Here is a 26,647-nt window from a genome sequence, read left to right as displayed (position 1 = left end):
GACAGGTCAGGATTGAATTAGATCTCTGGCGCTGTGAGGAAGAGGTGTTACTAACAGCTCGACTGTGGTGTCCATGGTACACATGCGTGTCACTGCCAAGGCTACATTCATTAGGCATCCCTAATTGCCCTTGTACTGTGCAACGAATCTTGAAGGTTGCACACAAGCTGACAAGTTGTTAAGTATAGATATAAAGTTTAACACATCAGATGTTATGCCAAACTCTTAGAAATTCATATTGATGCTCTTCTGGTGTATTCCTATTTTAGGGACTTCACTTATAGGAAGAATGTCAATGCTCTGGAGAAAATGTACAGAAGATTTACGAGATTGCTAACAGGTTTGATGGCCTTTAGGTACATAGAGACAAAAGAAACTTGGATTGTCCCTGTTATACCACTTAAGAGATCATATTAAAAAATCATGACCAGTTTTTACAGAACCTAATAGAAAGCAATGTATCCACACTGAGGAGTGTTAGTAACTAACAGATATAAATTAGCAAAGAATTGGAAGGAGTGAAAGAGTGGTGGCAGAACATTCTGTAGCAACTTCCTAGTTTTGACTTTTGTAGAGTCATCAAGGGCACCAAGAGACAAGCAGAATCCCAGATTAACACACAGACACCATCGACTATAGCAAGGTTTGCATGCTGTAATGGCTATGTAGCAAAGTCAGACAGACTCGCTGGCAACAACATATCCGTCTGCCAAGCTCAATGCATTCTTTGTTTGCTTTGAACAGAAGGTCAGTGGAATGACATTGCCTCCATGATAGCCTCAGGTGCACCTATATCCATGGTCATCATCGCAGATGTCAGATGACATTTTTGAGAGTGTACCCGTGGAAAGTAACTGGCCCTGAAGGAGTCCATGGCTGTGTCGTCAGAACCTGCGCAGACCAGCTGTAAGGAGTATTCAAGGACATCTTTAACCTCTCCCTACTCCCTATAAGATTCCCACCTGCTTTAAGAACACCACTTTCACCCTGGTGTCAAAGACAAGCACAGCAACATACCTTAATGGCTGCTATCCTCACACCTTAAGAAGCTCTGACATCCACCATAAGAAGTGCTTTGAGATGCTGGTCATGACGTACGTTAATTCCAGGATCCAGGACAGCCTTGATTTACTGCAAATCACCTAGTGCCTCAATAGGTCCATGGCAGATGCTATAACCATGGCCCTACCATCATCTCTGCAATGTTTGGATAGCAAGGACATCAATGCTAGACTCTTATTCAAACCACCTGATTGTGGTTAATGATGCTGAATGTGTCTATTGGCATTCAGTTATTTAAACTGAGGTAAACCCTGGAATTTTATACATGTAGTGTGAATCCAAAAGTTACTGACAGGTTCAGGTTAGGGGAGAAGGGTGTTGGCCAAATCAAACTCATCATTCTAATGCTGAGCTCTGCATGGAGTATAACAGTAGAACCCTGACCTGCTGGCATTCCACTGAAATGCCACAGTACATTGCCTTTTATGTTTATGTCATCAGATTGAGTGCAAGATTCAAAACCTCACTGATTTCAATGGGGATTAAATGGGAGATTTGATTTGATTTGATTCAATATTGTCATTGTCCATAGTACAAGTACTTAGACAACAAAATGCTTTTTCCCCATACAGCCATACGAATAAAAAAAATAAAAGCACAAAACACGATAGTCCATAACACAAATATCCCCACAGCGGTACCAAAGTTTCCCACTGTGAGGGAAGGCACCAAAGTTCAGTCAACCTCCTCGTTGATATTCCCCGATGTTCACCCGTGGTCGGGGCCTCCCGAGCCCCCCGCAGTCGCCGCTATGGGCGTCCCGATGTTCAGGCCCTCTCGCTGGGACGATGGAACTCCGACGTCGGAATGGAGGAACATCCTCAGAGGCTTGGACCTCTGAATCGGCCACTTCCTACCGGAGTCCGCGGCTCCCAAAGTCCACAGGCCGAGCTGGGCAGAGATTCAACGCTGGCGGCCCTCGGCAAAGGGTCCCAGGACTCCGCGATGTTGGTCAACGCTTCCCGCGCTGGGAGCTCTACAGACCACAGATCCGCGATGTTAATGCTGCAGGCCCAACACTCCGGAGCTTCAAACGGCGATCACAGGTGAGGCATCGCCCGCTCCGCGATGTATCCAGCGCTGCGCTGCCGCTGCTGAAGCTCTGATCCGGTACCTGGCAGGAAAGGCCGCGCCAAACCAGTTGAGAGGCTGCGAGGAGGGGGGGTGCGAGGGCACGACTCGGAAAATAGTCACATCCTCGCCAGAAAGTGACTGAAAAACGGATCCCCCCTTACCCTACCCCCCTCCCCCACACAAAATACTGAAAAAAATCTTCCAAACCATACCCCAAACAAACCAAAAATAAATAAAAGACAGAAAACAAACAGGCTGTAGGCAGAGGCAGCCATTATGCAGCGCCAGATCAAATGCAAGCCATGAATATATTTTAGCTTTCTTAATTGGTTAATATTTAAATTATTTCTAACTGATTTTATATTTTAATTAATTGTATTTATTTCAAATAATAAAATTTATATTTATTACTTCTTTCAATGTTAATAGTTTCAAATATCTAAATATGAGGAGGAATTTCTTTAGCCCGAGGTGCTGAATCTGGGAAATTCATTGCCACAGAAGGCTGTGGAGGCCAAATAATTAAAAATGGAGATTGATAAGTTCTTGATTAATAAGGGCATCAAAGGTCACAGGGAAAAGGCAGACGAATGAGGTTGAGAGGGAAAAATAGATCTGCCATGATCGAATGACGGAGCAGATTCGATGGGCCCAATGGCCTAATTCTGCTCATATGCTCCTTATTGTTGAATGGTGCATATATTTTAAATCTTTAAAACAATATACATTTGACAGAAGGCAGAACTGTGTCCAGCTTTGTCTTCTGCCAGGGACTGTCAAGATGATGTGTGCAGGAAAGAACTGCAGATGCTGGTTTAAACCAAAAATAGACACTGGAGTAACTCAGCAGGTCATACAGCATCTCTGGGGAAAAGAAACAAGTGACGTTTCGGGTCGAGACCCGGTCTGAAGAAAGGTCTTAACCCGAAATGTCACCTGTTCCTTTTCTCCAGAGTTGCTGTCTGACCTGCTGAATTACTCCAGCTTTTGGTGTTTATCTACTGTCAAGAGCATTTCTGGGTTCAGACTGTGACACACATTGCCCAAGGTTGTGATTAGCGCTCGTGAAATCAGCCCTCTATGTTTAGCTCAAGTAAATGTGGGTTTGAGGCATATGAAACCAATTAATCTATAATGTGCCCAACGTATAATGTTATATGTACATCGAGTTGTAAGACTGGAAGAACCTAACAAATAAGAACAGGTCTGGGCCATGGAACATGCTCCACTATTCAATTTCCACACCGGATCCAGTCTCCCAATTTGCACTCAATAATCAAATGAAATAATTATCAGAATATGAAATCCCTGCATGACTGGTATTTTCCCTGAAGGGATTGAACTTTCATGAAACTGTTTCCCAGCTCATCACTGGAGCTAATTTTTAAATTGAAGAAGGTGTAATATTGGATCCTTTGGATTGCCAGCTCATTATATACCTCTTCCAAATTTTAGAAAGTTTCTACGTGAACAAACAGCTGCCTACATCCTACACTAGTCAGCAAATTGCTAAATGCTATTTACAGTATAGTCAAAATAATCCACAGTGCAGAATACTTACAAAAATAGATGAAATTATAGGTCCTTTGATGATCCACCATATATATTCATTTGAATTAATATCCCAGCAGCTGTTGATAAGGAAAATGGATTTTAAATTAATGGTATTTTTCTTGGACTAAATGGATGAACAAAGTATGTGAATTTGAATAAACTGTTTGATTAGTTTCATTATACACAGTGGTATTATTTATTATTGTATTTCTGTATCCTTTATGAATAGGAAACACTCTACATGAAGCAGGATGAGATATTTATAAAACAAAACTGTGCAGAATTTGGAGTAAGGTTTACCAGGTTGCTGCCTAGATTGGAGTGTATTAGCTACAGGACAAACTTGTATTGTTTTATCTGGAGACTTATGGGCCTGCCCCACTTAGGTGACTTTTTAGGCGACTGCAGGAGACTATGCAGTCGCCACATGGTTGCCACATTTTCGCGGGTGGTTGCCAGGGAGTCGCCGTCATGATCATGAGGAGTATTCAGGGAACTAGTTGCGGCCTCATTATGGTCGCTGCAAATTTTTCAACATGTTGAAAAATTAGCGTAGACTAGAATGAAGCCGCCATGGAGAGTAGCGAGAATTCTCATGCTGTAGATGGGTCGTCAGGAGGTCCTAGTGGGTTGCCAGGAGGTCGAAGGTTCTCAAAGGTTCTCATAGGTTGTAGCCGGTGCTGACCGGTGAATTTAATTGGCACATTGAGGAAAACAAAAGTAAGCAGTAGTTTTCAGAACCAAGGAGAACGGACCGGTAATGTTAAATGTCCGCAGAACTTCACAGTCGTGTATCTCTGGCTTCTTAAAAGTTGTCTGACCCCTTCCACCCCTGCAACGGACTGTTCCAGCTGCTACGGTCAGGCAAACGCCTCTGTTGCCATGCGGTGAGAACGGAGAGGTTGAGAAGGAGTTTCTTCCCAGAGGCAATTCGGACTGTAAACGCCTATCTCACCAGGGACTAACTCTACTGAACGTTTTTCCTTCCATTATTTATTATGTAAAAGAATATGTGTGTTATGATTGTGTTTATAATTTGTTTGGTTGTTTTGTTGTTTGTCTTTTGCACAAAAGTCCGCGAGCATTGCCACTTTCATTTAACTGCACATCTCGTATGTGTATGTGACAAATAAACTTGACTTGACTTGACTTGACTTGACTAAAAGTTGTCTTCACTCCTTCTCCCTCCCTTCTCTTTGCGATGTGTGTGTGTTCCACCTTAACAGTCGCTGTTCCAGTTACTGGTTTTTCAGACGACTGCCGGAAACTTGACAGTCGCCGGCAGACGCCTGAAAAATCGTCTAAGTGGGACAGGCTCATTAGAGGTTGAATGGTATTCTGATGGTAATCTATCAAATTATGAGAGGCATAGATAGGATAGTCAGTCAGAATCTTTGTCCAGGTGAGACAGATTTAAAAGTCACAAAATGGATTCAGCTGTAGAATTTGAAGCAATAAAAAAATGCCTTCACCTTTCTCCCATTACACTAGCAAGGCTACAGCACTATAACACTGGATGTTTTTGCGCTATAATATAAACAATCAGAGGAATATTCAGACAACGGTTCTTTCACTCTGCTCTACAGATTGCAATGTACTTAAACAATAGATCAACAAGGTCAAAAAACAAGAGTGCTTGAATCTGCAAAAAATAGCTTCCTCGGAAGAACCTGTCAATCTTAACAGGCCAGAGACTATACAATGTTCTGGAAGATAAAATATTGCTGAATTGCTGATTATTGGGGTATAAATATATCTGATTGAACATTACCTCTGTGTGTGGGGATAGAGTGAACCTATAGTCTGTATATTGCATACTGTAAGCGTTTACTGCCGCACCCGCCTGGCAAAATAAAGATTTTACTACTTGATTACTAATTTTATTGCATTTTTGGCTGTTTGAAGTGAAACGAACATAACACAGGTTGGAAATGTCAAAGGCTGGAGCGCATAGCTTTAAGGTGAGAAGAGGAAGTTTAAAGGAGACGTTTGCGACAAATGTTTTACACAGTGAGTGGTGGGTGCCGGAAACGCACTGCCATGGGTGATAGTGGAAGCAAATATGATAGTGGCTTTTTTAGATAAGCACAAGGAATGGAGGGATATGGGTCATAAGCAAACAGATGAGATTAGTTGAATTGACCACATGTTTTGCACAGACATCGTGGTTCGAAGGGCCTGTTCTCATGCTGTACTGTTCTAGGTTCTATATACTCAAAATGCTTTAAAGGCGCAATTATCAAAATGGGTAAGAATAGCAGGCTTTCTTTACTACTAACCAGGCGTGTCAGAAGACGATTTCCATGTATATTTAGATCATTACAACCTGTAAAGTACTGTAATTCATATCATTATAGTGTTAAATAGATAACTAATTAATAATTCTGCAGCTTTTGGTATATATGGTTTTACCCTGATTTGTGTCATCCACCGATTTTATTATATTAAAGGTTTCAAATTTCTGCAGTATTTGTCTTTATTTATATGTTTTATTTATCATGGATACAACACCTACCCAGTGTTTTCATATATTCTTCTTGCAATTGCCCAAGGTGAAATAAAAAGTGCTGGGCCACCTGCAGGAGAGAAGATGAAAGTGTCAACAAAATAAAAGAACATTGTTAGATTCAGGAAAAATATACAAGACTTTCCAAAGTGAACAGTTTAACTGAACACAAAACCTTAATTTAGATTCCTAATTTGAAACTTACCCCATCCAAGAATAATGAACCACCAGAAATATTTTTGCTCTGAAAATACAGATACCACCAGGAGTGTGTGCAGATACAGAGCTTCTACAAGTAACCAACTGAAATTAGCCATAGTACAGTATTGGAAGAAAATAAGGGCAAATTTGCATTCAACCTGGGGAGCAAGCAAATAGAAAACAAAATAAATCACGTCAAGTTCTGGGTTAATCTAAAAACTGGTCAATAGTTTTTAACCTTAAGTATTAACCTGCTTCTCTTTCTACTGATGCACCTTGACCTTCTGAATGCAATTTTTGATTTTCTTTCATGCAGCAAGTCTTGTCTCACTCTCAAAACTGATAAATTATTGGGATTTTTTACCTCTAACTTTAGGTCAGCGTGGTGACATTTAATAGGATGGCACGGTGGAGCAGTAGTCAGTGCAAAACATCACAGATACAGGGGCTGGAGGCCGATTCCCACCCTCCAGTGGATTTTGCACATTTTCCCCATGACTGCATGGGTTCCTGCTCTGGCCTCCTCCCAATTTCCAAAGAGGAGTTGCTAGGATAATTGTCTACTGTAAATTTCCCCCAAGTAACAGTGAGTGCCAATAAAGATTAAAGGAATAGGATAAGCATGCAAGAATAAATATTTTGCAGAGATACAGAGAAATAAGGAGTCACAAGGAATTGAGGATGCTGGAATCTTGAGCAAAACACCAAGTGCTGGAGTAATTCAGCAGGTCAGGCAGCAGCTGTGGAGAGATTGGATAAGCATTTTGGTTTGGGACACTTTTTTAGTCTGAACTATGATCCCAATTTGAAACGTCGCTTATCTATTCCCCCCACAGATGCTGCCTGACTCGCTGAGTTGCTCCAGCACTTTGTGCTTTGCGCAAATAAATAAGGTGGGGAGGCATATGGGATTGATGGAATTTGTCTGCTGGGAGCCAACAAGGATTCCATGGGCTGAATAGCCTTTTTCCATGACACAATCAGCAAGTGATACTTTTATATCGGTACCACTGATTTTGACGGTGCATGGTTAAAGGAAAACAGCAGTTTCTTGGGAAAAGGTAACGATACATCTGGGGAAAGAATGGCAATTATATCTTGGAGTCAAATATATTTAATTTCCAAATGCAGCAAAGAGTCTGACAGTGTTTGATCTTTGCACCAGATGTAGTGTAACCCCAAAGTGCATGAAGATATGAGTTAAGATGCACGGCTAAAATATTCTAGTCTCTTGTAGATTAGAAATACATATGTAGAAAGCTACATCAGTAGACCGAGCAGTTCTATGCAAGTTATTTTCAGGAGTAGCTTCAAGAAGATGGCATTTTTATTAAGCTATCAAATAATTACCGAATAAGCACTGCAATGATCAACAGCTTCGGAGGAAAAGAGGATTCTGTCTTTTATGAAGATTGAAATAGCACGAAACATGTACGACACAAACAGGTGCATATGAATGTAATTCCTGGTGCAATGAAGTTTCCTGGAAAGAAAGGAAATATGATCAATTATAGAGTACAAAATTAAACAGTGTAAATATCAGTCTTCTGTGATAGCTAGTCATCGTGCTAGTAAGTAGCAGAAACAGGGACACAACGATATGAAAAAAAATCACATCTCTTATAACATGAATATCAAATACACTCATATCATGGTCAGCCAAAACACATCAGAGAGGGGAGGAAGGTGGAAGCAAACATAGACATACAAGAAATTGAGGATGCTAAAATCTTGAACAAAGACAAACTGCTGGAGGAATAATCTGTCTAGGAGCATCCATGGATGGAACAGACAGACCCGTGGCCAGAACCCCAGGGATCAGAAGCTTGATAGCATTGTAGTGTTTGCACATTTCCTGAGTGATGCTCCAGGAGACCAAGTGTGCGGACCGAACGGGACCTGCAGCAGCACAGAGCAGTGGAGCAGAGGTGGAGAACAACAACTTTGCTTGGCCAGGCCATCCTGCAAAGTCGCCAAGAAAACGGCCCTTTATGGCCAGCTACACTAAAAGCAACTTGGACTTTGAATATTATGCCAAGACTGGCAACTCTTGTATATGGTCTCAGACTATTTCTATACATTTTGTACTTAATCTGGGATTGTGTTTAAGTATAGTAATAATTTACTGAAGCATATGCAAAAAATGAATTTCACTGTACCTTGATACATGTAATATTAAAGAAGCATTGAACCCCCTTTAAACTCACAGGGTTAACTGGAAAATGTATCATATTGCTGTGTAACGTAAAAAAACTGAAAGTAATGTTAATAGGATGTTAGCAGAAAATCTAGTAGTCTGGCACAACCAAAATCGCAAGTGTGCCAGGTTATTAGAGTTTCATTCATTCACTGTTATATAAAATCCCAGTTCTAAAAAACAATTTTACGTATGGTGTTTCATTATCTAGAAGACAGTGCCAAATGCTCAACAAATTTACAATAAATATTTTTTGCACCTTTTTTTCAGTCCCTTTGAAATCTCTCCCAAGCCCCTGTGCACTTAGAAACATAGAAATTAGGTGCAGGATTAGGCCATTTGGCCCTTCGAGCCTGCACCGTCATTCAATATGATCATGGCTGATCATCCAACTCAGTATCCCGTACCTGCCTTCTCTCCATACCCTCTGATCCCCTTAGCCACAAGGGCCACTTCCTAATCTTGGTCTTACTTTCTGTAGACGATGTAAGATTAACTCACATATCTACCTAACATTTTGTGGTTTAGACACTGTGCTGTAGAAACATAATTAGTTACTGGTTCCAAGTGCACAATACCAAGGCTTATGTTGAACTCCACTTCCAAAGTTTGATTATATTGACTTTAATGGAATTGTATTTCGGACCAAGTCAGGAATGTACCAACCAGCAATCAGAGCCTTCATGGGCGACCTGACTGTCACCACTGAGTCAGTGCCAGGAGGCAGGTGGAGGGCTTGATCAGGCAGATACGAGGATTGAGGTGGTTAGGTATAGTAGTGGGAACTGTAATTCTGTTTTGTCAAAATAAAGTTTAGATGCGCAAATGCTTGACTCAGTGATTTTTGACTGAAACTAGACTGGGGGGGAAGCTTAGAACGAGCTATTTACACAGGGAGCCTGGACAAGGTGGGAGCAGGCCATGGATCGTAACGTAACATGGACTGAGCTCTGGCAGACTGAACCACAGGGCATCAAGTTCCTGGTCCTGGCAATGTATGGTCCTGCCCAGCCCATCGAACCTCTTCATCTGGGGCAAAGCGGAATTTCCAGATTTCCCGCAATGCTCAGGCAAGGAGACGTTGGAACACATCCTCAGCTGCTGCCCAAAAGCTCTTGCGCAGGGCCGGTACACATGGCGTCACGACCAGGTTCTTAAAGCCATTGCAGAAGCCATCAGCATGGGAATTAGCAGCTGCAGACGAGCACGCCCCACCACCCAGATGATAACCTTCGTGAAGGCTGGAGTGCAGTTGCCGAACCAAAGCAGCCAGGAATCAGTCAGGAATGCTGGCGACTGCGCAGGACTGGCAGCTTTCTGTAGACCTGGTGAAACAGCTGAAGTTCCCACAGCACATTGCCACGACCACCCTGAAGCCAGACATCCTCCTGGTCTCAGAGGCGACCAAAAACATTGTCTTATTGGATCTGACAGTGCCGTGGGAGGATCGTCTGGAGGAGGCCCATGAGAGGAAGATGACCAAGTACGAAGAGCTGGTCATAAACTGCCGTAAGCAGGGCTGGAAGGCAAGATGTATGCCCATCGAGGTTGGCTGCAGAGGTTTTGCAGGGCAATCGCTCTACAAAGCCTTGAGTGTGCTAGGCATCAACGGAATGGAGAGGAGAAGAGCCATCAAGAACACCACAGAGGCAGCGGAGAAGGCCTTGAGATGGCTCTGGATCAGAAGAGGAGGCCCATGGGGAGGAGCGTCCCTCAGAACTGACCTCCGGAGAAGGTTCGAGTCAAATGCCTGCAAGACGGCAGTCTGACATCAGTTCGACGAGGACGTCAACAAGGTGCCAGAAGCAGCTGCAAAGGGAGGTATGGATCGAAGGCTGCTGACGATGACGACAATCATCGTCAGCCTAGCTGTGGAAAGGTTTGGAGCAGTGGAGAAGGAACTTGGGCTATTTAAGAAAATAAATATAAATATATGGGCAGTTGTCTGTGAGGTTGATATCACCAATCACAAAGTTAATGCTCATCCAAATAGCCCAGACCATAGAAGCACATACAATCAGGTCTCATCCTGACAAACAATTAAATATTCAAACATTATTAACATTGATACTCACCGAAATAATCCAAGGATTGCTACAGCTATGGTCAGGGATATGAAGGATGTACTGTGTCCCACTGTATACATAATCTTTATGTTCATATAGTTTGATTGCTTTGTAAAGATACAAATAAGTAAAATTAAAAAAGTCAATATATATAACTGCACACTTGAAATGTTTTAGTTTGCTTTATAATTAACTTCATAGTTCATGTAAAATATGAGCTCAATAAATACAATTTAAATGTAAGTGACAATTGCAATATATTGATAGACTTGCTCCGTACATTCCATTGGGCATATGTGCATTTCTGCATTCTTACCTTGATTGAATTTTGAGTATCATTCACATCATATCCACAGGCTATTGCATAGGCAGTGAATTGTTCTGACCATCCATCACTTGTACAGTTTCGGTAAACGACTCCTAGCAAAATTTGTGAACAGAACTTGATGAGATTTCCAAGAGTTTTAAATAAAATGTTGGCAATACAAACTGCTACAGGTTACCCAAAGGATCTTTCCAGTGTATTCAACAGATTATGTTTCACTCCAAGATACTATCTATTGCACAGAGGCACACTCATGGTGGGTGTTGTACAGACAGCATATTGTTTGCAACGCATATCAGGAGTGTGATGGAATTGCCTGGAGTTCAGTGCCAATGGCCCTAAAGAAAATAGATAGATAGATAGATAGATAGATAGATAGATAGATAGATAGATAGATAGATAGATAGATAGATAGATAGATAGATAGATAGATAGATAGATAGATAGATAGATAGATAGATAGATAGATAGATAGATAGATAGATAGATAGATAGATAGATAGATAGATAGATAGATAGATAGATAGCCTTTATTGTCATTCAGACCGAAGTCTGAACGAAATTGCAGCAGTCATACATATAATACAATAAAAACAACAATAAACACATATTAACATCCACCACAGTGAGTCCACCCAGCATCTCCTCACTGTGATGGAGGGAAATGTCTTAGGTCTGCAGTCTCTTCCCTCCTCTTCTCCCTCTGCGCTGAGGCGATACCCCCCCGGGCGATGTTATAAATCAGTCCCGCGGCTCAAACACCGCGGCCCGGGGTGGTCGAAGCTGCCGCCCACCAGTCCTGCAGACGCAGCCGCTGGCCCGCGGCCGAACCCCGGTCTCAGGCCACCACCGCCAGAACACCGTCCCAGCCACCCTCACGTGAGTACCGCACCGTCTTCAGCCTCGGGCTGGGCCGCCCCGACATGGGCGCCGAACCTCCCCTGGACCGGGCCGCCCCGACATGGGCGTCGCTTCTTCCCCGGGCCGGGCCGCCCCGGCCGGGCCGCCCCGACTTGGGCGTCGCTTCTCCCTCGGGCCGGGCCGCCCCGACATGGGTGCCAAACCTCCCTCGGGCTGCGAGCGCCGCACCTCCCCGAGCTCGGCCGCTCCGACGGGAGCCTCGTTCCACCCTCGGGCTGGCCGCCCTCACGGGAGCATCCCAACCTCTTCCAGCCCTGAGCCGGACCACCCTCACGGGAGCGATCTCATGGTGAGTCCTGACGGGCTCTGCCTCCGGAGCCTCGAGGTCGTCAGCTCCATTAGCCTTTAGTGCAGACGGAGGCAGAGAAGGGGAATACGACAAAAGGTCACATTCCCCCACAGGGAGAGACTGCAAACCCCGTTTCAACACCCACCCCCCCCAAAACACAAACTAAAAACCAAAAACTAGACTAACCAAAACAAAATAAACAACACAAAAAACAGAAAACAAACGAGACTGCCGGTGAGCCGCTGCAGCCAGAGCCGTGCCGCCACTAATATCACTAAATTCAACATCATCCTGAGATGAAACATCCTGGTTGATATGCACCCCATCAACCACCCTAAATACTTATTTATTCTATCATCAACACAGCAATGAAGCTGCAAAATGTATTGCAGTTACATCCTTAGATTACTTCAAAGGGAGGTATCAAACCAATGACATTTACCACTAAGATGACAAAGGGTAGACAGCAGGGCTCAGCGCTGCCTCCCCATCTCCCTCTACCACCCCATCTCCCCATTCACCTCATCCTCTTCCCCTCATTCCCATTCCTTGTTCCAGCAACTATCCAGGTCGTAGAGCAGCTCCAAGGCCTGGAACTCGTCTGGTTCTCGTACTTGTCCCGGCCCTGGCTATAGGTGCCAAAGCACTCGTGGACCTGGGCCTCGACGGAGCCGGGTCGCTGTGCCGGGGGCGGGGTGAGGGTGCTGGCGCCCGAGCCAGAGCTGCCCGCAGAGCAGGAAGCGGAGGTTGTGCTGCAGGAGCTGCTGCTTGGGGGGGCTGGGCTGCTTCGGGTCCCCCCGAAAGTCCGGTTGGAAACCTCCGCCAGCCATCCTCTGCTCCACTATAGACGCGATGGCGCAAGAAGGGGTGGACCATCCTGGGGAGTGACAGGGGAAGAGACTAATCCGCCCGGGGCTGGAAGGCAGGAGAACGAAACTTGGTACAATCGCAGCATAGGAGAACGGTGAGTGAACTGATGAAAACTCGTAGCGCTATCGCGAACTGATTTTGTGCAAATAGAATGACCGCCTAACTGGAAGATAACAAGATCAGAGTTTTAGTTATGTATAGATAGATCGATAGATATATAGTATATACGCATATACATATATATATATACACACACACACACACATATATATATATACACATACACATATACTCAAAAACCAAACAATAGTAGTTTCATGTTTTGAATAAGAAACAGCATCTATTTTGCGGCTGCTAAGTCAACTTTGCTGCATGGTTAACATTATTATACATGATCCGTGAGCACAAAAGGTTTGGGAACCACTGCTCTAAACCAGTGCTTCTTAAATTGGTGAATGGTTCACCCAAGGGTGAATTAAATTATTTTGGGGTGAATGTTAATTTGTGTTTATTGCTCATGTGACAAAATAAATGATATATAAAATTATACACAAGGGAGAATAAGACAAAAATTACCAAAAATTACGAGGGTGACTAAAATTTTATGATAACGACTAAAGAGTGAATGACATTGAAATAGTTTAAGAAGCACTGCTCTAAACCCTTCCAATCCATTATCGGTCCAAATGTGGCAAATAATTTGGCAATTAGAGCTGAATTATATTTGATTTCATTTTACTGTCCAGGAAGAAAACTGAAATCCTGAAATAACTGCCCATTTTGATGATTTAATTTCCATTGGAAGCAATTGAATAAAACTTGTAAGATCTGCAACATTAGTCTTATGTGTGGGCAAATTGGTGAACATCTGAGGTCCTTGCCTGGCTTCTCAGATGGTCACAGTTAATTGAAGCTAGGAGGGCAAAGGTGATAAAAAATCAGTTGCCATTTCACTCTTAGGGTATTCGTGAGATAAAATTTCCCTGAATGATTTAAAATTCATTAACATCTTTGTTCATTGCTGATTGCTTCTTAGCTTAGTACATAGACCAGCAAGAACATTGTTTCAAGTAAATGTAACACTTGGTCACGGTGAGATTCTTGCCATAAATCAAAAATAAAGCTGCCAATCACATAAGAACTGTGCAAATCTTAATTGTGCAGAAGAAAAAAAGAAAAATTAAATGTGCACGAAAAATAGTTATGTGCAATTATTCACCAACAACAATTTAATTTGATTTTTGTCTCAAAATATATACAGTTTGTTGAGAGTGGATGTTGAGAGGGGAACTGTCCTACAGACAGGAAGTGACACAGCTGGCGTCCTGGTGCCATCACAACAATCTGGATCTCAATGCTCTTAAGGCAGAGGAATTGATAGTAAACTTTAGGAGAGCTCCCCTGACCCTGACCCCACTCACCATCAACAACACCACAGTCACATCTGTGGAGTATTTTAAGTTCCTGGGAACCATCATCTCCAAGTACCTTAAGTGGGGGGCTACCATCGACTCCACAGTCAAAAAGGCACAACAGAGGATGTACTTTCTACAGCAGCTGAGGAAGCACAATCTGCCGCAGGCAATGATGGTCCAATTCTATACGGGCATCGTAGAGTCTGTCCTCACCTTCTCCATCATGGTCTGGTTTGGCTCAGCCACCAAGCACGACACCCGGAGGCTGTAGCGAATCGTCTGATCAGCTGAGAAGGTTATTGGCTGCAACCTTCCCTCCATTGACGAACTGTACACTGCAAGGGCCAGGAAGCGAGCAGGTAAGATCATCTCTGACCGCTCTCACCCTGGCCACAAACTCTGTGAATCACTTCCCTCAGGAAGGTGACTCTGGACTGTCAAAGCTGCCACAGCCAGATATAAAAACAGCTTTTTTTCCACGAGTTGTAGCTCTACTCAATAACCAAAAATCTGCAGCCTCCTTTTGCTCTGGTATTTTATTTAATGCACATGTTTAATCAATAATGTTTTATTATTAATGTTTAATGTTTTATGTATCATCCCTAACTGTCATTGTATGTCATGTTGTCACTTGCGGGCGGAGCACCAAGGCAAATTCCTTGTATGTGAATACTTGGCCAATAAACTTATTCATTCATTATTCATCACCCATTCATTCATGGTTGAATGAATTTGCAAAAAATATTTGAATAGCTTGATTGATTAGTTATAGTGAGGCTGCTGGTTCATAATTAGAGGAACTATTACTATTTATCTATAACAGAGTTGTTTGCCAACAATCGTTATTTTAGACATTCAACCATTTTTGCAACATTGGAGTATACCTTTGAGGTGTGGTAATAAAACAGTGGCTGTGAGAATAGTGTAAATGTAATTCAAAGGAATGGGCATTTTCCCAAAGAGCATCTGAAAACAAAATGCACTTCTCATTTAGTACCCTGGGAATGAAACGGTAAAGGGCCTGTCCCACTTTCACGACCTAATTCACGCGCTCTGCTGAGTTTGCCCTTGACTCATACTCGCAGCATCGTCGTCATGAGGTCGTAGGTAGATCGTGATGCTAGTCGTAGGTACTTGTGGCATCAAGTAGGTTGGGCTGTTTTTTTAAAAGATAAAAAATGTCCATGAGTAAAAAAGGTTGTGAATTAGGTCATGAAAGTGGGCCAGGCCATTAAGTAACTTTGCCAAAAAAAACAACATACAAACTTAATATACTTCCTCTGTGTGTCAATGTTTTATTTACCTTCTTTGTGAGTCAAAACATAAAACACCTTGGGGCAAGGTACCGCGACAGTCTTTCCAAATGAAGAGGGGGGCCAGCAGGTCAGGTTGTCCCACATTCTGTCACAGCCTGTTGCAGTAAAAATAAAAGCAATAAAAGTATTTAAAGAAAAAGACCCTTGACATATCTGTCCATTTTTTTAAAGTACAAACATAGGTGGAACAATAAGCTTCAACATTTGGTAGATGTAAAATTTCTATTCATCACAAATGATTCCAAATTACACAATAAATAACAGCTGTCCGAACACATAAAAAACAATACCTCCCCCTGATAAGATATGATTTATGTTATGAATTTGGGAACTGAACCTAGATTTATTATGTTCTATTGTCCTACAGTGAAAAGTGACACTGGCATTATGCAGTCCAAATATCCAATACAGACAATATGAAAAATGAAATTCCCTGCAATCATTAATAGTACACGTAGCTTGCTCTCTCACAAATTCTCTAACTTTGGCCTGAACCCATTTTAAAGTGGTAAAACCCTTGAAGATAATAGAACAACATAATTTAATAAAGAACATACAGTGCTGGAGTAACACAGTAGGTCAGGTAACATCAGGAGAACATGGATGTTTCAGGTCCAGACCCATTTTCGGACTGAAGAAAGGTCCCAACAAAAACGTCTCTTATCCATGTTCTCCGGTGATGCTGCCTAATCTACTGAGTTTCTCCAGCACTTTGTGTCCTTTTGTGTATTAGTCACTATCTAAAGTTCTTTGTTTCTACACACAATTGGCTTGGTAAAAGTAAAAATTGTCCTTAGTGGGTGTAAGATAATGTTAATGTGCGGGGATCGCTGGTCGGCTCAGCTCTGGTGGGCCGAACGGCCTGTTTCCGCACTGTATCTCTAAACTAAACTAAACTAAACTAAACTAAACTTATACCTTTGTAAAAAACTTTATAAAGATTGAAAAATGCACAAATAAAATAACAACACTGCAAATAATATTGCAAGAAACCAATACCCGTATAACCTCCATACTTTAACAATCCTATGCACCTTTAATACTTCACAATGTTACTTCTGTCCATTTCCTTAATTTTGACTCTGAAAGAAACATACTAGAGTGATGCCCAAAGGATCCTGTCCCCGACTATATAGTCAATCACTCATAAATAGTTAATTCTCTTTTATTCTAAATAGTATTCACTCTTCAGATCTGTATGATTTTGAACAAAACATCCCAGTGGTCACGTAGAATTATATTCGCTTGTGTGCAGGGGCACTAGTCCTCTTCTGATCAATATTCCCCATTCCATTCTTCTCGTTCCTTTGTCTCCGCTGTATTTGCTTTGACTTTCTTCACAGTGCCTTTGAAATTACTTCCTTCTGAATTCTGGCTTCACATCAATCATTGTGATCATTGTGGATAGGGCCCTTTTCCATACAATACAATACAATTTTATTTGTCATTTGAACCTCGTTGAGGTCCAAATGAAATGTTGCTTCTGCAGTCATACATACAAAAAGAAAAAGACCCAAGACACAACACAATTTACACAGACATCCATCACAGCGCATCTCCTCCTCGCTGTGATGGAAGGCAAAAAACGTATCTCTCCCCTGGACTCCCCTTCTCCCCCCCCCCCGATGTCAGAGTCAAAGTCAAAGCCCCCGGCTGGCGATGGTAATTGTCCTGCGGCCATTAAAGCCATGCCGGGTGGTGCAAGTCCACACTCCGGGTCTTGTTGTTGGAGCCCCCGGCGGGCGCTAGCAAAGTCCCGCCGCCATTCCAAGCCGCACGGGGCGGTGATGTAAGGCCCCGCTCCAGGTAATCTTCAACCCCGCAACTCGGGCGGGAGAAGTCGCCGTTGCGGAAGCCCCGAAAAGCGGTCTCCCAGCAGGGACCCGCGGGCTCCCGGTGTTCCTGTCTGCCAGACCTGCGGTTGGAGCCACCGAATCTCCGGGGGTCGGGTCACAGCAGTGCGCCACCACCGCTCCACCCGCTCCGGACTCGGCCAGCTTCGTGATGGTACGTAAGTCCGCAGCTCCGCGACTGGAGCCCCAGGTCGTTCCTGCTGGAGGCCGCTCCACGTTGCAGCCCCAACGACAACGGAGACCCGACAAACAAAAGGTCGGGTCTCTCGTGCAGGGGAAAGATTTTAAAGTTTCCCCACCCCGCCTGGCCCCACACACATACCCCGTCAAAACAAATAAAATAAAAACTACATTGAAACGAAACATACCTCTGCTCTCACCCACCAGCCCGCCCATCCCTCTCCCCAGTGTTGTTGACAGTGCAAAAACAGAGTTTATCCACTTCACCAGAGTTTATCTACCTCATCAGCTTCTGCATTCCAAGGGACCTTCCTTTCAATCTCCACCAGATTCAACAGGATTCAACCACTATAAAATATTCCCTTTGCCTTTCAATTCTTGACATGATTTTTCATTCACGATTCACTGGTCCATTTTTCTATCCCTACAAACAATACCATGACAAGTCCCTATGCGATTACACGAGATGCAACACTTGCACTTTTTTTCTCTGCACTTCTCACCGTCCCAGAACCCAAACAGAATTTCCAGGCGAAGCAATTGGAAATTGTATTTGTATTCACTTGTATTTCTTCCCATATTGCATTTGGTATCGACCAATGGCACTAACGTCTGTGGTGATGAAGTGCTTTGAGAGGTTGATTATGGCGCATATCAACTCCTACCTCGACAAGAAACCTCGACCCACTGCCACAACAGATCAACGGTGGATGTGATCTCACTGGCTCTCCGCTACGCTCTGGATCACTTGGACAACAAAAACTCATATGTCAGGCTATTATTCAGCTCGGCATTTAATACCATCATCCTCTCCAAGCTGGTTACCAAGCTATCAGATCTGGGTCTCTGCGCATCCCTCTGCAATTGGATCCTCGACTTCCTCATCCACAGACCACAGTCTGTCCATATTGGTGGAAATGTGTCATCCTCGATAATAATCAGCACGGAGAACCTCAAGGCTGCGTGCCCAGCCGCCTGCTTTACTCACTCTATACTCATGACTGCATAGCCGGACATAGTGCAAACTCCATCATCAAGTTCGCCGATGACACCACTGTTGTGGGACGAATGACTGATGGTGACAAGTCAGAGTACAGAAGTGAGATCGACCGATTAACCAAATGGTGCCAGCACAATAACCTGGCTCTCAACACCAGCAAAACCAAGGAACTGATTGTGGACTTTGGAAGGGGTGGGATAGGGGCCCACAATCCCGTTTATATCAATGGGACAATGGTGGAAAGGGTCAAGAACTTCAAATTCCTGGGCGTGCATATTTCCGAAGATCTTTCCTGGTCTCAGCACACTGATGCAATTATAAAGAAAGCACATCAGCGCCTCTACTTCCTGAGAAGATTACGGAGAGTTGGTATGTCAAAGAGGACTCTCTGGAACTTCTACAGGTGCACAGTAGAGAGCATGCTGACTGGTTGCATCGTGGCTTGGTTTGGCAACTTGAGCGTCCATGAGTGGAAAAGAATACAGAAAGTTGTGACCACGGCCCAGTCCATCATCGGCTCTGACTTCCCCACCATCGAAGGGATCTATCGTAGTCGCTGCCTCAAAAAAAGGCTGCCAACATCATCAAGGATCCACACCACCCTGGTCATACACTCATCTCTCCGCTGTCATCAGGTAGAAGGTACAGGAGCCTGAAATCTGGTACATCCAGGTTCAGGAACAGCTTCTTCACCACAGCCATCAGGCTATCAACATCGCCATCAAACAAACTCTGAACTATAACAGCCTACTGCACTTTATCCGTTTATTTATGTGTATATATGTGGTCAATGCTATATAGACACACTGATCGGTTCTGTATTATGCCTACAATATTCTGTTGTGCTGCAGCAATCAAGAATTTCATTGTCCTATCTGGGACGCATGAAACTCCCTTGGCTTGACGGTGCACTGATGTGACGGTCTTGGCTCAATTCTACTCCCCTGACCAGGAATACCTATAAAATACCGTCCCTTATATCTACCAAGGGATTTAGCTCAATCAATTTGTCAACAGTCTACATAGACAATGCCAAGACGGCACTGGACGAATTATAGTCGACTCTCTTGAGCCATCAAACCCTGATGCCCATCCATCATCATTGGTGACTGGAGTCAGAACGGCTGTCATGAGGGTAAACTCTGAAATATGCCCTTGTCAACAGAGCTGCTGTAGAGATGGTCAATGGCATCAAGTTTCTTGATATCCATATCAAAAAGTCCACAAGTTAAGTCAAATCAAGTTTATTCATCACATACGCATACGAGATGTGCAGTGAAATGAAAAGTGGCAATGCTTGTAGATTGTGCAAATAAAAACTGCAAAAGAGAATGGAACAGAATCAGTCATTACATATTTGTGGGAGGAGAAAAAAAAATTCTTATGTGTCTGAGAAGATCCGGCATGTCCACGAGAATTCTTTCAAACCTCAATGATCTGGCAAAATGCATCTCAGCCTGGTGTGGCAACTCCTCCACACCTGACAACCTAAACCTGCAGAGAGTAGGGAACACAGCCCAGTCCATTATCGGCTCATCACTCCCTTCCATCCAGTCCATCTTCACGATGCATTCATTTGGGAAGGCTGGTTCACAAATCAAAATAGGACGAACATGGTAAATGGTAGCGAATTGAGGAATGCAGTTGAACAGAGGGATCTAGGAATAACTGTGCATAGTTCCCTGAAGGTGGAATCTCATGTAGATAGGGTGGTAAAGAAAGCTTTTGGTGTGCTGGCCTTTATAAATCAGAGTATTGAGTATAGAAGTTGGGATGTAATGTTAAAATTATACAAGGCATTGGTGAGGCCAATTCTGGAATATGGTGTACAATTCTGGTCGCCAAATTATAGGAAAGATGTCAACAAAATAGAGAGAGTGCAGAGGAGATTTACTAGAATGTTGCCTGGGTTTCAGCACCTAAGTTACAGAGAAAGGTTGAACAAGATAGGTCTTTATTCTTTGGAACGCAGAAGGTTAAGGGGGGACTTGATAGAGGTCTTTAAAATTATGAGAGGGATAGACAGAGTTGAAGTGGATAAGCTTTTTCCATTGAGAGTAGGGAAGATTCAAACAAGAGGACATGATTTGAGAATTAAGGGACAAAAGTTTAGGGGCAACATGAGGGGGAACTTCTTTAGTCAGAGAGTGGTAGCTGTGTGGAATGAGCTTCCAGTGGAAGTGGTGAAGGCAGGTTCATTTTTATAATTTAAAAATAAATTGGATAGGTATATGGACGGGAAAGGAGGGTTATGGTATGAGTGCAGGTAGATGGGACTAGGTGAGAGTAACTGTTCGGCATGGACTAGAAGGGCCGAAATGGCCTGTTTTCCGTGCTGTAATTGTTATTTGGTCATATGGTTATATGGAATGTCTGCCACAATTGGAATTCCCTTTTCCATCTTCTATCTTCTGGATGAATCGTGAAAGCCTGAAAAACTTAAGAATTGTTTATTTCCCACTGCTGTTCGACTCCTGAACCAGCCCCCTTCACGGAGGTGCTGCCATGTACTCTTATTCTCAATTCTACGTCATTTGGTTATGACTTAATTGCACTTTAATATTTGGATTGCACTTGGCAGTCAGTGATAAACCATTGCCAGCAATAGTTGCTATCTGTCACATGAGGAAACACTGGCAAACGCTGACATTTCCGTGCAAAATCTGGCACATAACTTAATGTTATTATGAAAAACGTTGTTTTATTTTGTATAATAAATTCATCATCTTAAATCTTCAGTATAAAACAATCAATAATGATTGAATTAGATTTCTGTTTCCAATATATTTAAATAAATGATACAAAGGCATGGAATCTATGGATTTAAAGATGCATCATATTATGTCAATGGATCAAATTATCCTTTATAGAAATAGCTAAGCTCATTTATAATGAAGATTGGTTGAAAATCCCTCATTGTTTATTTGCCGTGGTTCAGTGCTTCACAGATCAATATAAACTCATGTTGCCAGTTGTAAAAGGTTAATCAATCAATCACTCACTGTGCACTCATTGACTCCATTTATTATGCTTGCAAAAATGTTCTTTCCAGTTAAGCTATTGTAAAGTATTAAGATAGCATCTTGTTTATGAAGTACCTGTCCAAATCCAGGCAAGTTTCAGAGATATTTTGAATGGTGGGGAGGTAACTTTGTAACAAATGCACTTCAAAGAGGTGAATGCCAAATCAGTTTATTTCAAGCAATTTATTTTGAGAATGGGAGAGCGGGTGGTGGAGTAGGAATGGTTCCTTCACTTCTTAACCTGGTGCTATTTTCAGTGATAGTACTCTTTCCTATCATTCTTGGGTAATTTAATTGCATCTGATTCTTAATCTATTCTAAAACTGTTGTTGTATTGCTGTGTTTCTCCAACATTTTTGTCTACCTTCGATTTTTCCAGCATCTGCAGTTCTTTCTTAAACAGTATTATAATGTTATCTGTTCCAGTTGCCATGAGCCCTCTGACTTTCAATGAAAGTACCAGAAAGGTCAAAGCATATGACTGCCAACAGTGAATATATAATTTTACTTTGCCACTGCGCAAATCACAGTGATGCTGGTGAGGTAACGTCAAAAGAGACCAATAAAGTTGATAAAGAGCATGAATATTTGGCTCCTTATTGTAAGCCTGTAAATAGATTGCAGGGTAATGAAATGTTTCACAGAGGTGAATATCTAGTTGGGTCAAACATTGAGAAACGGATCTGAGGTTCAAGCTTAGGTCTACGCCAACTGTAGCCAACTTACAGGGTGGTGAGAGTGTTAGAATTGTTATTGATGACCTTTAATTAGCAGAGGCAAATCAGTTTCAATGCTTCCCTGTGAATATTGACTTTTTGCTAGGGTATAATCCAACATGCATTATTTGATGTATAACTAACAGAATTAATATTTGCTTGTGCATTTGATACAATATATTGCATTATTCACCTTCTCAGGAGTTCAGAGATACCACATTCACATGTCAAGTGCTATGTTCCAACAAAGACCCAGTCCTAATTGCAGTCCTTTCGTGGAGCTCACAGAAGCAGCAAGCAGAAGCAGAGCAAAGAGACTATTGGCTTGAAAGTCCATGAGAAAAAAAAGGCAAATGACAGGGAAAGACAGTTTAAAAAGAGTACCAAGACCCAAGTTCAGGTAATTTACTAATCAGCCCTAAAGTAGTTAATTAGGTAAGAGATTAAAAACAAGTGCAGCTGTAACAGAGCAGCCTTGTTGAGGTGCCTTGGTCAGTAAAGTGTGAGACATTGGCGAGGAGACTGAGACTGAGGCAAGGAGGTTACACTTCATTTGAAAGCTGTGATTTGATTTGTCTGTTGAAGAAATGGCCAGTAAGCTGGTACAGTGTGTTTCCTGCAGGATGTGGGAAGTCAGGGACACTGCTGGTGCTTCTGGAAACCACACTTGCGGGAATTGTGTCAAGGTACATCTCCTGAATACACATGTTGGGGAACTGCCGCAGCAGTTGGATGACCTCAGGACCATCTGGGAAAATGAGAAATTCCTGGACAAGACCTTCAGTGAGGTTGTCACACCAAGGATACAGGAAGAGCGAAGGTGGGTGACTGTGAGAGTGAACGTTGAGTGCAGGAGACTCCAGTGGCTGTACATACTGAAAACAGGTATGCCCTCTTCGAAGCAGATGACACAACACGATTGAGTGGTAGCCAGGGCTGAGATCCCAACCCTGGTGCTGAGGCTCAACGGGGAAGAGTGATGTCAGGCAGAGCCATAGTGGTGGGAGACTCCATTGTCAGAGGTGTGGACAGGAGAATCTGCAGCAACAGGCAAGATTTCAGGATTGTCTGTTGCCTCCCTGGTGCCTGTGTCCAGGACATCTTGGAGCACTGCACGACATCCTTAAGAGTGAGGAGTGCAGCCGGAGGTTGTTCTGCATGTTGGCATGAATGATATAGAATAAGAATAGGAAGATAGAGGATATGAATGTATGGCTGAGGAGTTGGTGCACGGGCAGGGATTTGGATTTCTAGATCATTGGGATCTCTTCCAGGGCAGGGGTGACCTGTATAAAAGGGATGGGTTGCAAACTGGATGGAGATCAATATCCTAGCAGGAGTTTGCTAATGCTACTTAGCTAATGCTAAGTTAAACTAGATTGGCAGGGGGTTGGGATCTTGTGCAGGACAGAGGCACAGGAGAGGCTAGTTGGTATGGAAGGAGCTGTGGGAAAGGTTAATGGACAGAATAGGCAAAAGCCGGTGAGTGGAGAAGGAAGGTTGGTTTAAACTGCACGTATTTTAATGCAAGGGGCTTGACGGGTAAGGCAAATGAGCTTAGGGCGTGGTAAGTACGAGTGACTGGGATGGCTGCAACTAGGACGTCGTAGCCATGACTGAAACCTGGTTAAGGGAGGGGCAGGACTGGCAGCTCAATGTTCCGGGATACAGGAGCTTCAGGGGAGACGGGGGTGAGGAAAAAAGAGGAGGAGGATTTGCATTGTTGGCTAAGGAGGATGTCACGGCTGTGTTCAGAGATGACATTACGGACTGGTCGTCCAGTGAGGCTATATGGGTGGAGCTGAGGAACAAGAAAGGGATGATCACCTTGTTTGGGGTGTACTGCAGACCCGCAAATAGTCAACGGGAATTAGAAGAGCAAATATGCTGGGAGATTGCAGACAGCTGCAGGTCAAATAAAGTATAGACTGGGAAAATCATAGTGTGAAAGGTTTAGATGGGGTGCAATTCCTCAAAAGTGTTCAGGAGAGTTTTCTTAAACAGTATGTGGAGGCCCCCACATGTGAGAGGGCAAAGCTGGATCTGGTATTGAGAAATTGGGAAGGGCAAGTTAATGAAGTGTGTGTGGAAGAGCCCTTTTGGGATGTGACCACAGTTAGATCAGATTTAACATAGTTATGGATCAGGATGAGAGGGTCCATGTGGAAGCGGCCGATTTGGAGGTCCAAACCGCTGAGGTTATTCTCCCGTTCTGACGTTGGAGTTCCAACATCCCGGCTGGTGGGCCGCCCATAGCAGCGACTGCGGAGGGCTCCAGAGGCCCTGACCATGGATGAACATCAGGAACATCAGAGGAAGATGACTGACTTTGGTGCCTTCCCTCAAAGTGGGGAAACTTGATTCTGCTGTGTGGGGATGTTTTATGTTGGACTCTATCATGTATTGTGTTCTTTATTTTATTTGTATGGCTGTATGGTGACCACACATTTCACTGTACCAACTGGTACATGTGACAAATAAATGTATCTTGTATCTCTTGTATGTGTTAAATTGCTCAAATGGGGCAAGGCCAACTTTGAGGGTATGAGAGAAGGTCTCGCTCAAGTTGACTGCAGCAGGTTATTTGAGGGGTAAGGAACATCCGCCAAGTGGGATTTTTTTTAAAGTGTACTGAAGAGAGCTCAGGATGTGTACGTCCCCTTTAGAGTGAAAGGCAAAGCAGGCTAACGCAAGGAAGCTTGGCTAACATTTTCACACAGAGGGTGGTGGGTGTATGAAACAAGCTGCCAGAGGAGGTAGTTGAGGCTGGGACTATCCCATCGTTTAAGAAACAGTTGGACAGGTACATGGATAGGATAGTTTTGGAGGGTTATGGACCAAGCGCAGGTAAGTGGGACTAGGGTAGCTGGGACATTGTTGGCTGGTGTGGGCGAGTTGGGCCAAAGGGCCTGTTTCCTCACTTTATTACTCTATGACTCTAAACAAATTGAGTTCTGATTTGTGCGTCAGCATTGGCAACAAGCTGGATCATTGGTGTTAATAGCTGGTCCAAAGATTAGTTAATGCCTCTTAGCAGCCAAGCAACAAATCATTCTTAAACAAATTAAGAATTAGTATTGTAACACTTTAAACCGATGCCCAACACTTGCAAGAATCAGAGGGGAGACATCAAGGTTCAAATCTGTATTGCAAATTCAGCTGCAATATTCTATTTCTGAAGTCTGATATTACATCTGTGTTATAGAGTGATACAGTGTGGAAACGGGTCCAACTTGCCCACACTGGCCAACATGTCCCATCAGCCCACGCTTGGTCTATCTCCCTCCAAACCTGTCCTATCCATGTACCTGTACCTGTTTCTTAAATGTTGGGATATCCCTGCCTCAACTACTACTTCTGCAGCTTGTTCCATACATCCACCACCATTTGTGTGTTTTTTTTTTCATGGAATAAAACACTTTTCCTATTATAGATCGCTGTCATGGTATTTGATGATTGGCTCTGATGAAAGGTCACTGACCTAACACAATTGCTTTGTATTTCTCACCACAGATGCTGCCTGACCTGTCGTGTATCTCTCACATTTACTGCTTTTTCTTTGGATTTCCAATTTTGATAAATTGATGACTACATGTGAATTATCAACGACATTCCCAGTTTCATAGAAAGCTCACATCTAATCAAAAAGCACACAATAATTATGTCAATAACTTTCATACAGATGTCATGGAAAGTTGAATTAATGTACCAATTACTGAAAATTACCAATGCCTGAAAATTATTAAAGCTCATTAGAACTCCAAAGGTATATGCCAGAAGTATTCATTTTGATTTCCATGGATTCCAGCATTCTGAAATGCAATGTGCATCTCATAATCAGTGTTACCAGAATGATTTATTGGGAAATCATTCTGGAATCGGAATAGTCTAATTATCTTCAATATCTGTAGGTCTGGCGTTTGGTAGGGATGATCATTTGGTGTTCTAAACCAGTAAGTAAATTAATATTAAATTAACACACATGATCGATGAGTATTAACAAATTGATCAAGTTAATGGAAATTTGTATTCAAACTTGATAGTTTAGAGCTCATGTTGAAGTTTCAGCAACCCTTTAG

General features: G+C 43.0%; 1 protein-coding gene across 1 annotated transcript in view; it reads right to left on the bottom strand.

Moving 5' to 3' along the window:
* LOC129699146 (secretin receptor-like) overlaps positions 1 to 26,647 on the bottom strand; it is a 36,013-nt gene that overhangs the window by 1,973 nt on the left and 7,393 nt on the right. Inside the window, exons 3-8 of the mRNA XM_055638814.1 lie at positions 15,784 to 15,891; positions 10,977 to 11,080; positions 10,670 to 10,827; positions 7,748 to 7,880; positions 6,385 to 6,555; positions 6,206 to 6,266 (exon numbers count right to left, since the gene is read on the bottom strand). Coding sequence (XP_055494789.1) covers positions 6,206 to 6,266; positions 6,385 to 6,555; positions 7,748 to 7,880; positions 10,670 to 10,827; positions 10,977 to 11,080; positions 15,784 to 15,891 — 735 coding nt within the window. The remainder of the gene's footprint in view (positions 1 to 6,205; positions 6,267 to 6,384; positions 6,556 to 7,747; positions 7,881 to 10,669; positions 10,828 to 10,976; positions 11,081 to 15,783; positions 15,892 to 26,647) is intronic.

The sequence above is a fragment of the Leucoraja erinacea genome, chromosome 7 (genome assembly GCF_028641065.1).
Source record: "Leucoraja erinacea ecotype New England chromosome 7, Leri_hhj_1, whole genome shotgun sequence".
Taxonomy (NCBI): domain Eukaryota; kingdom Metazoa; phylum Chordata; class Chondrichthyes; order Rajiformes; family Rajidae; genus Leucoraja; species Leucoraja erinaceus.
Note: the sequence above shows the minus strand (reverse complement) of the source record. Positions and strands in the feature narration are given on the sequence as shown.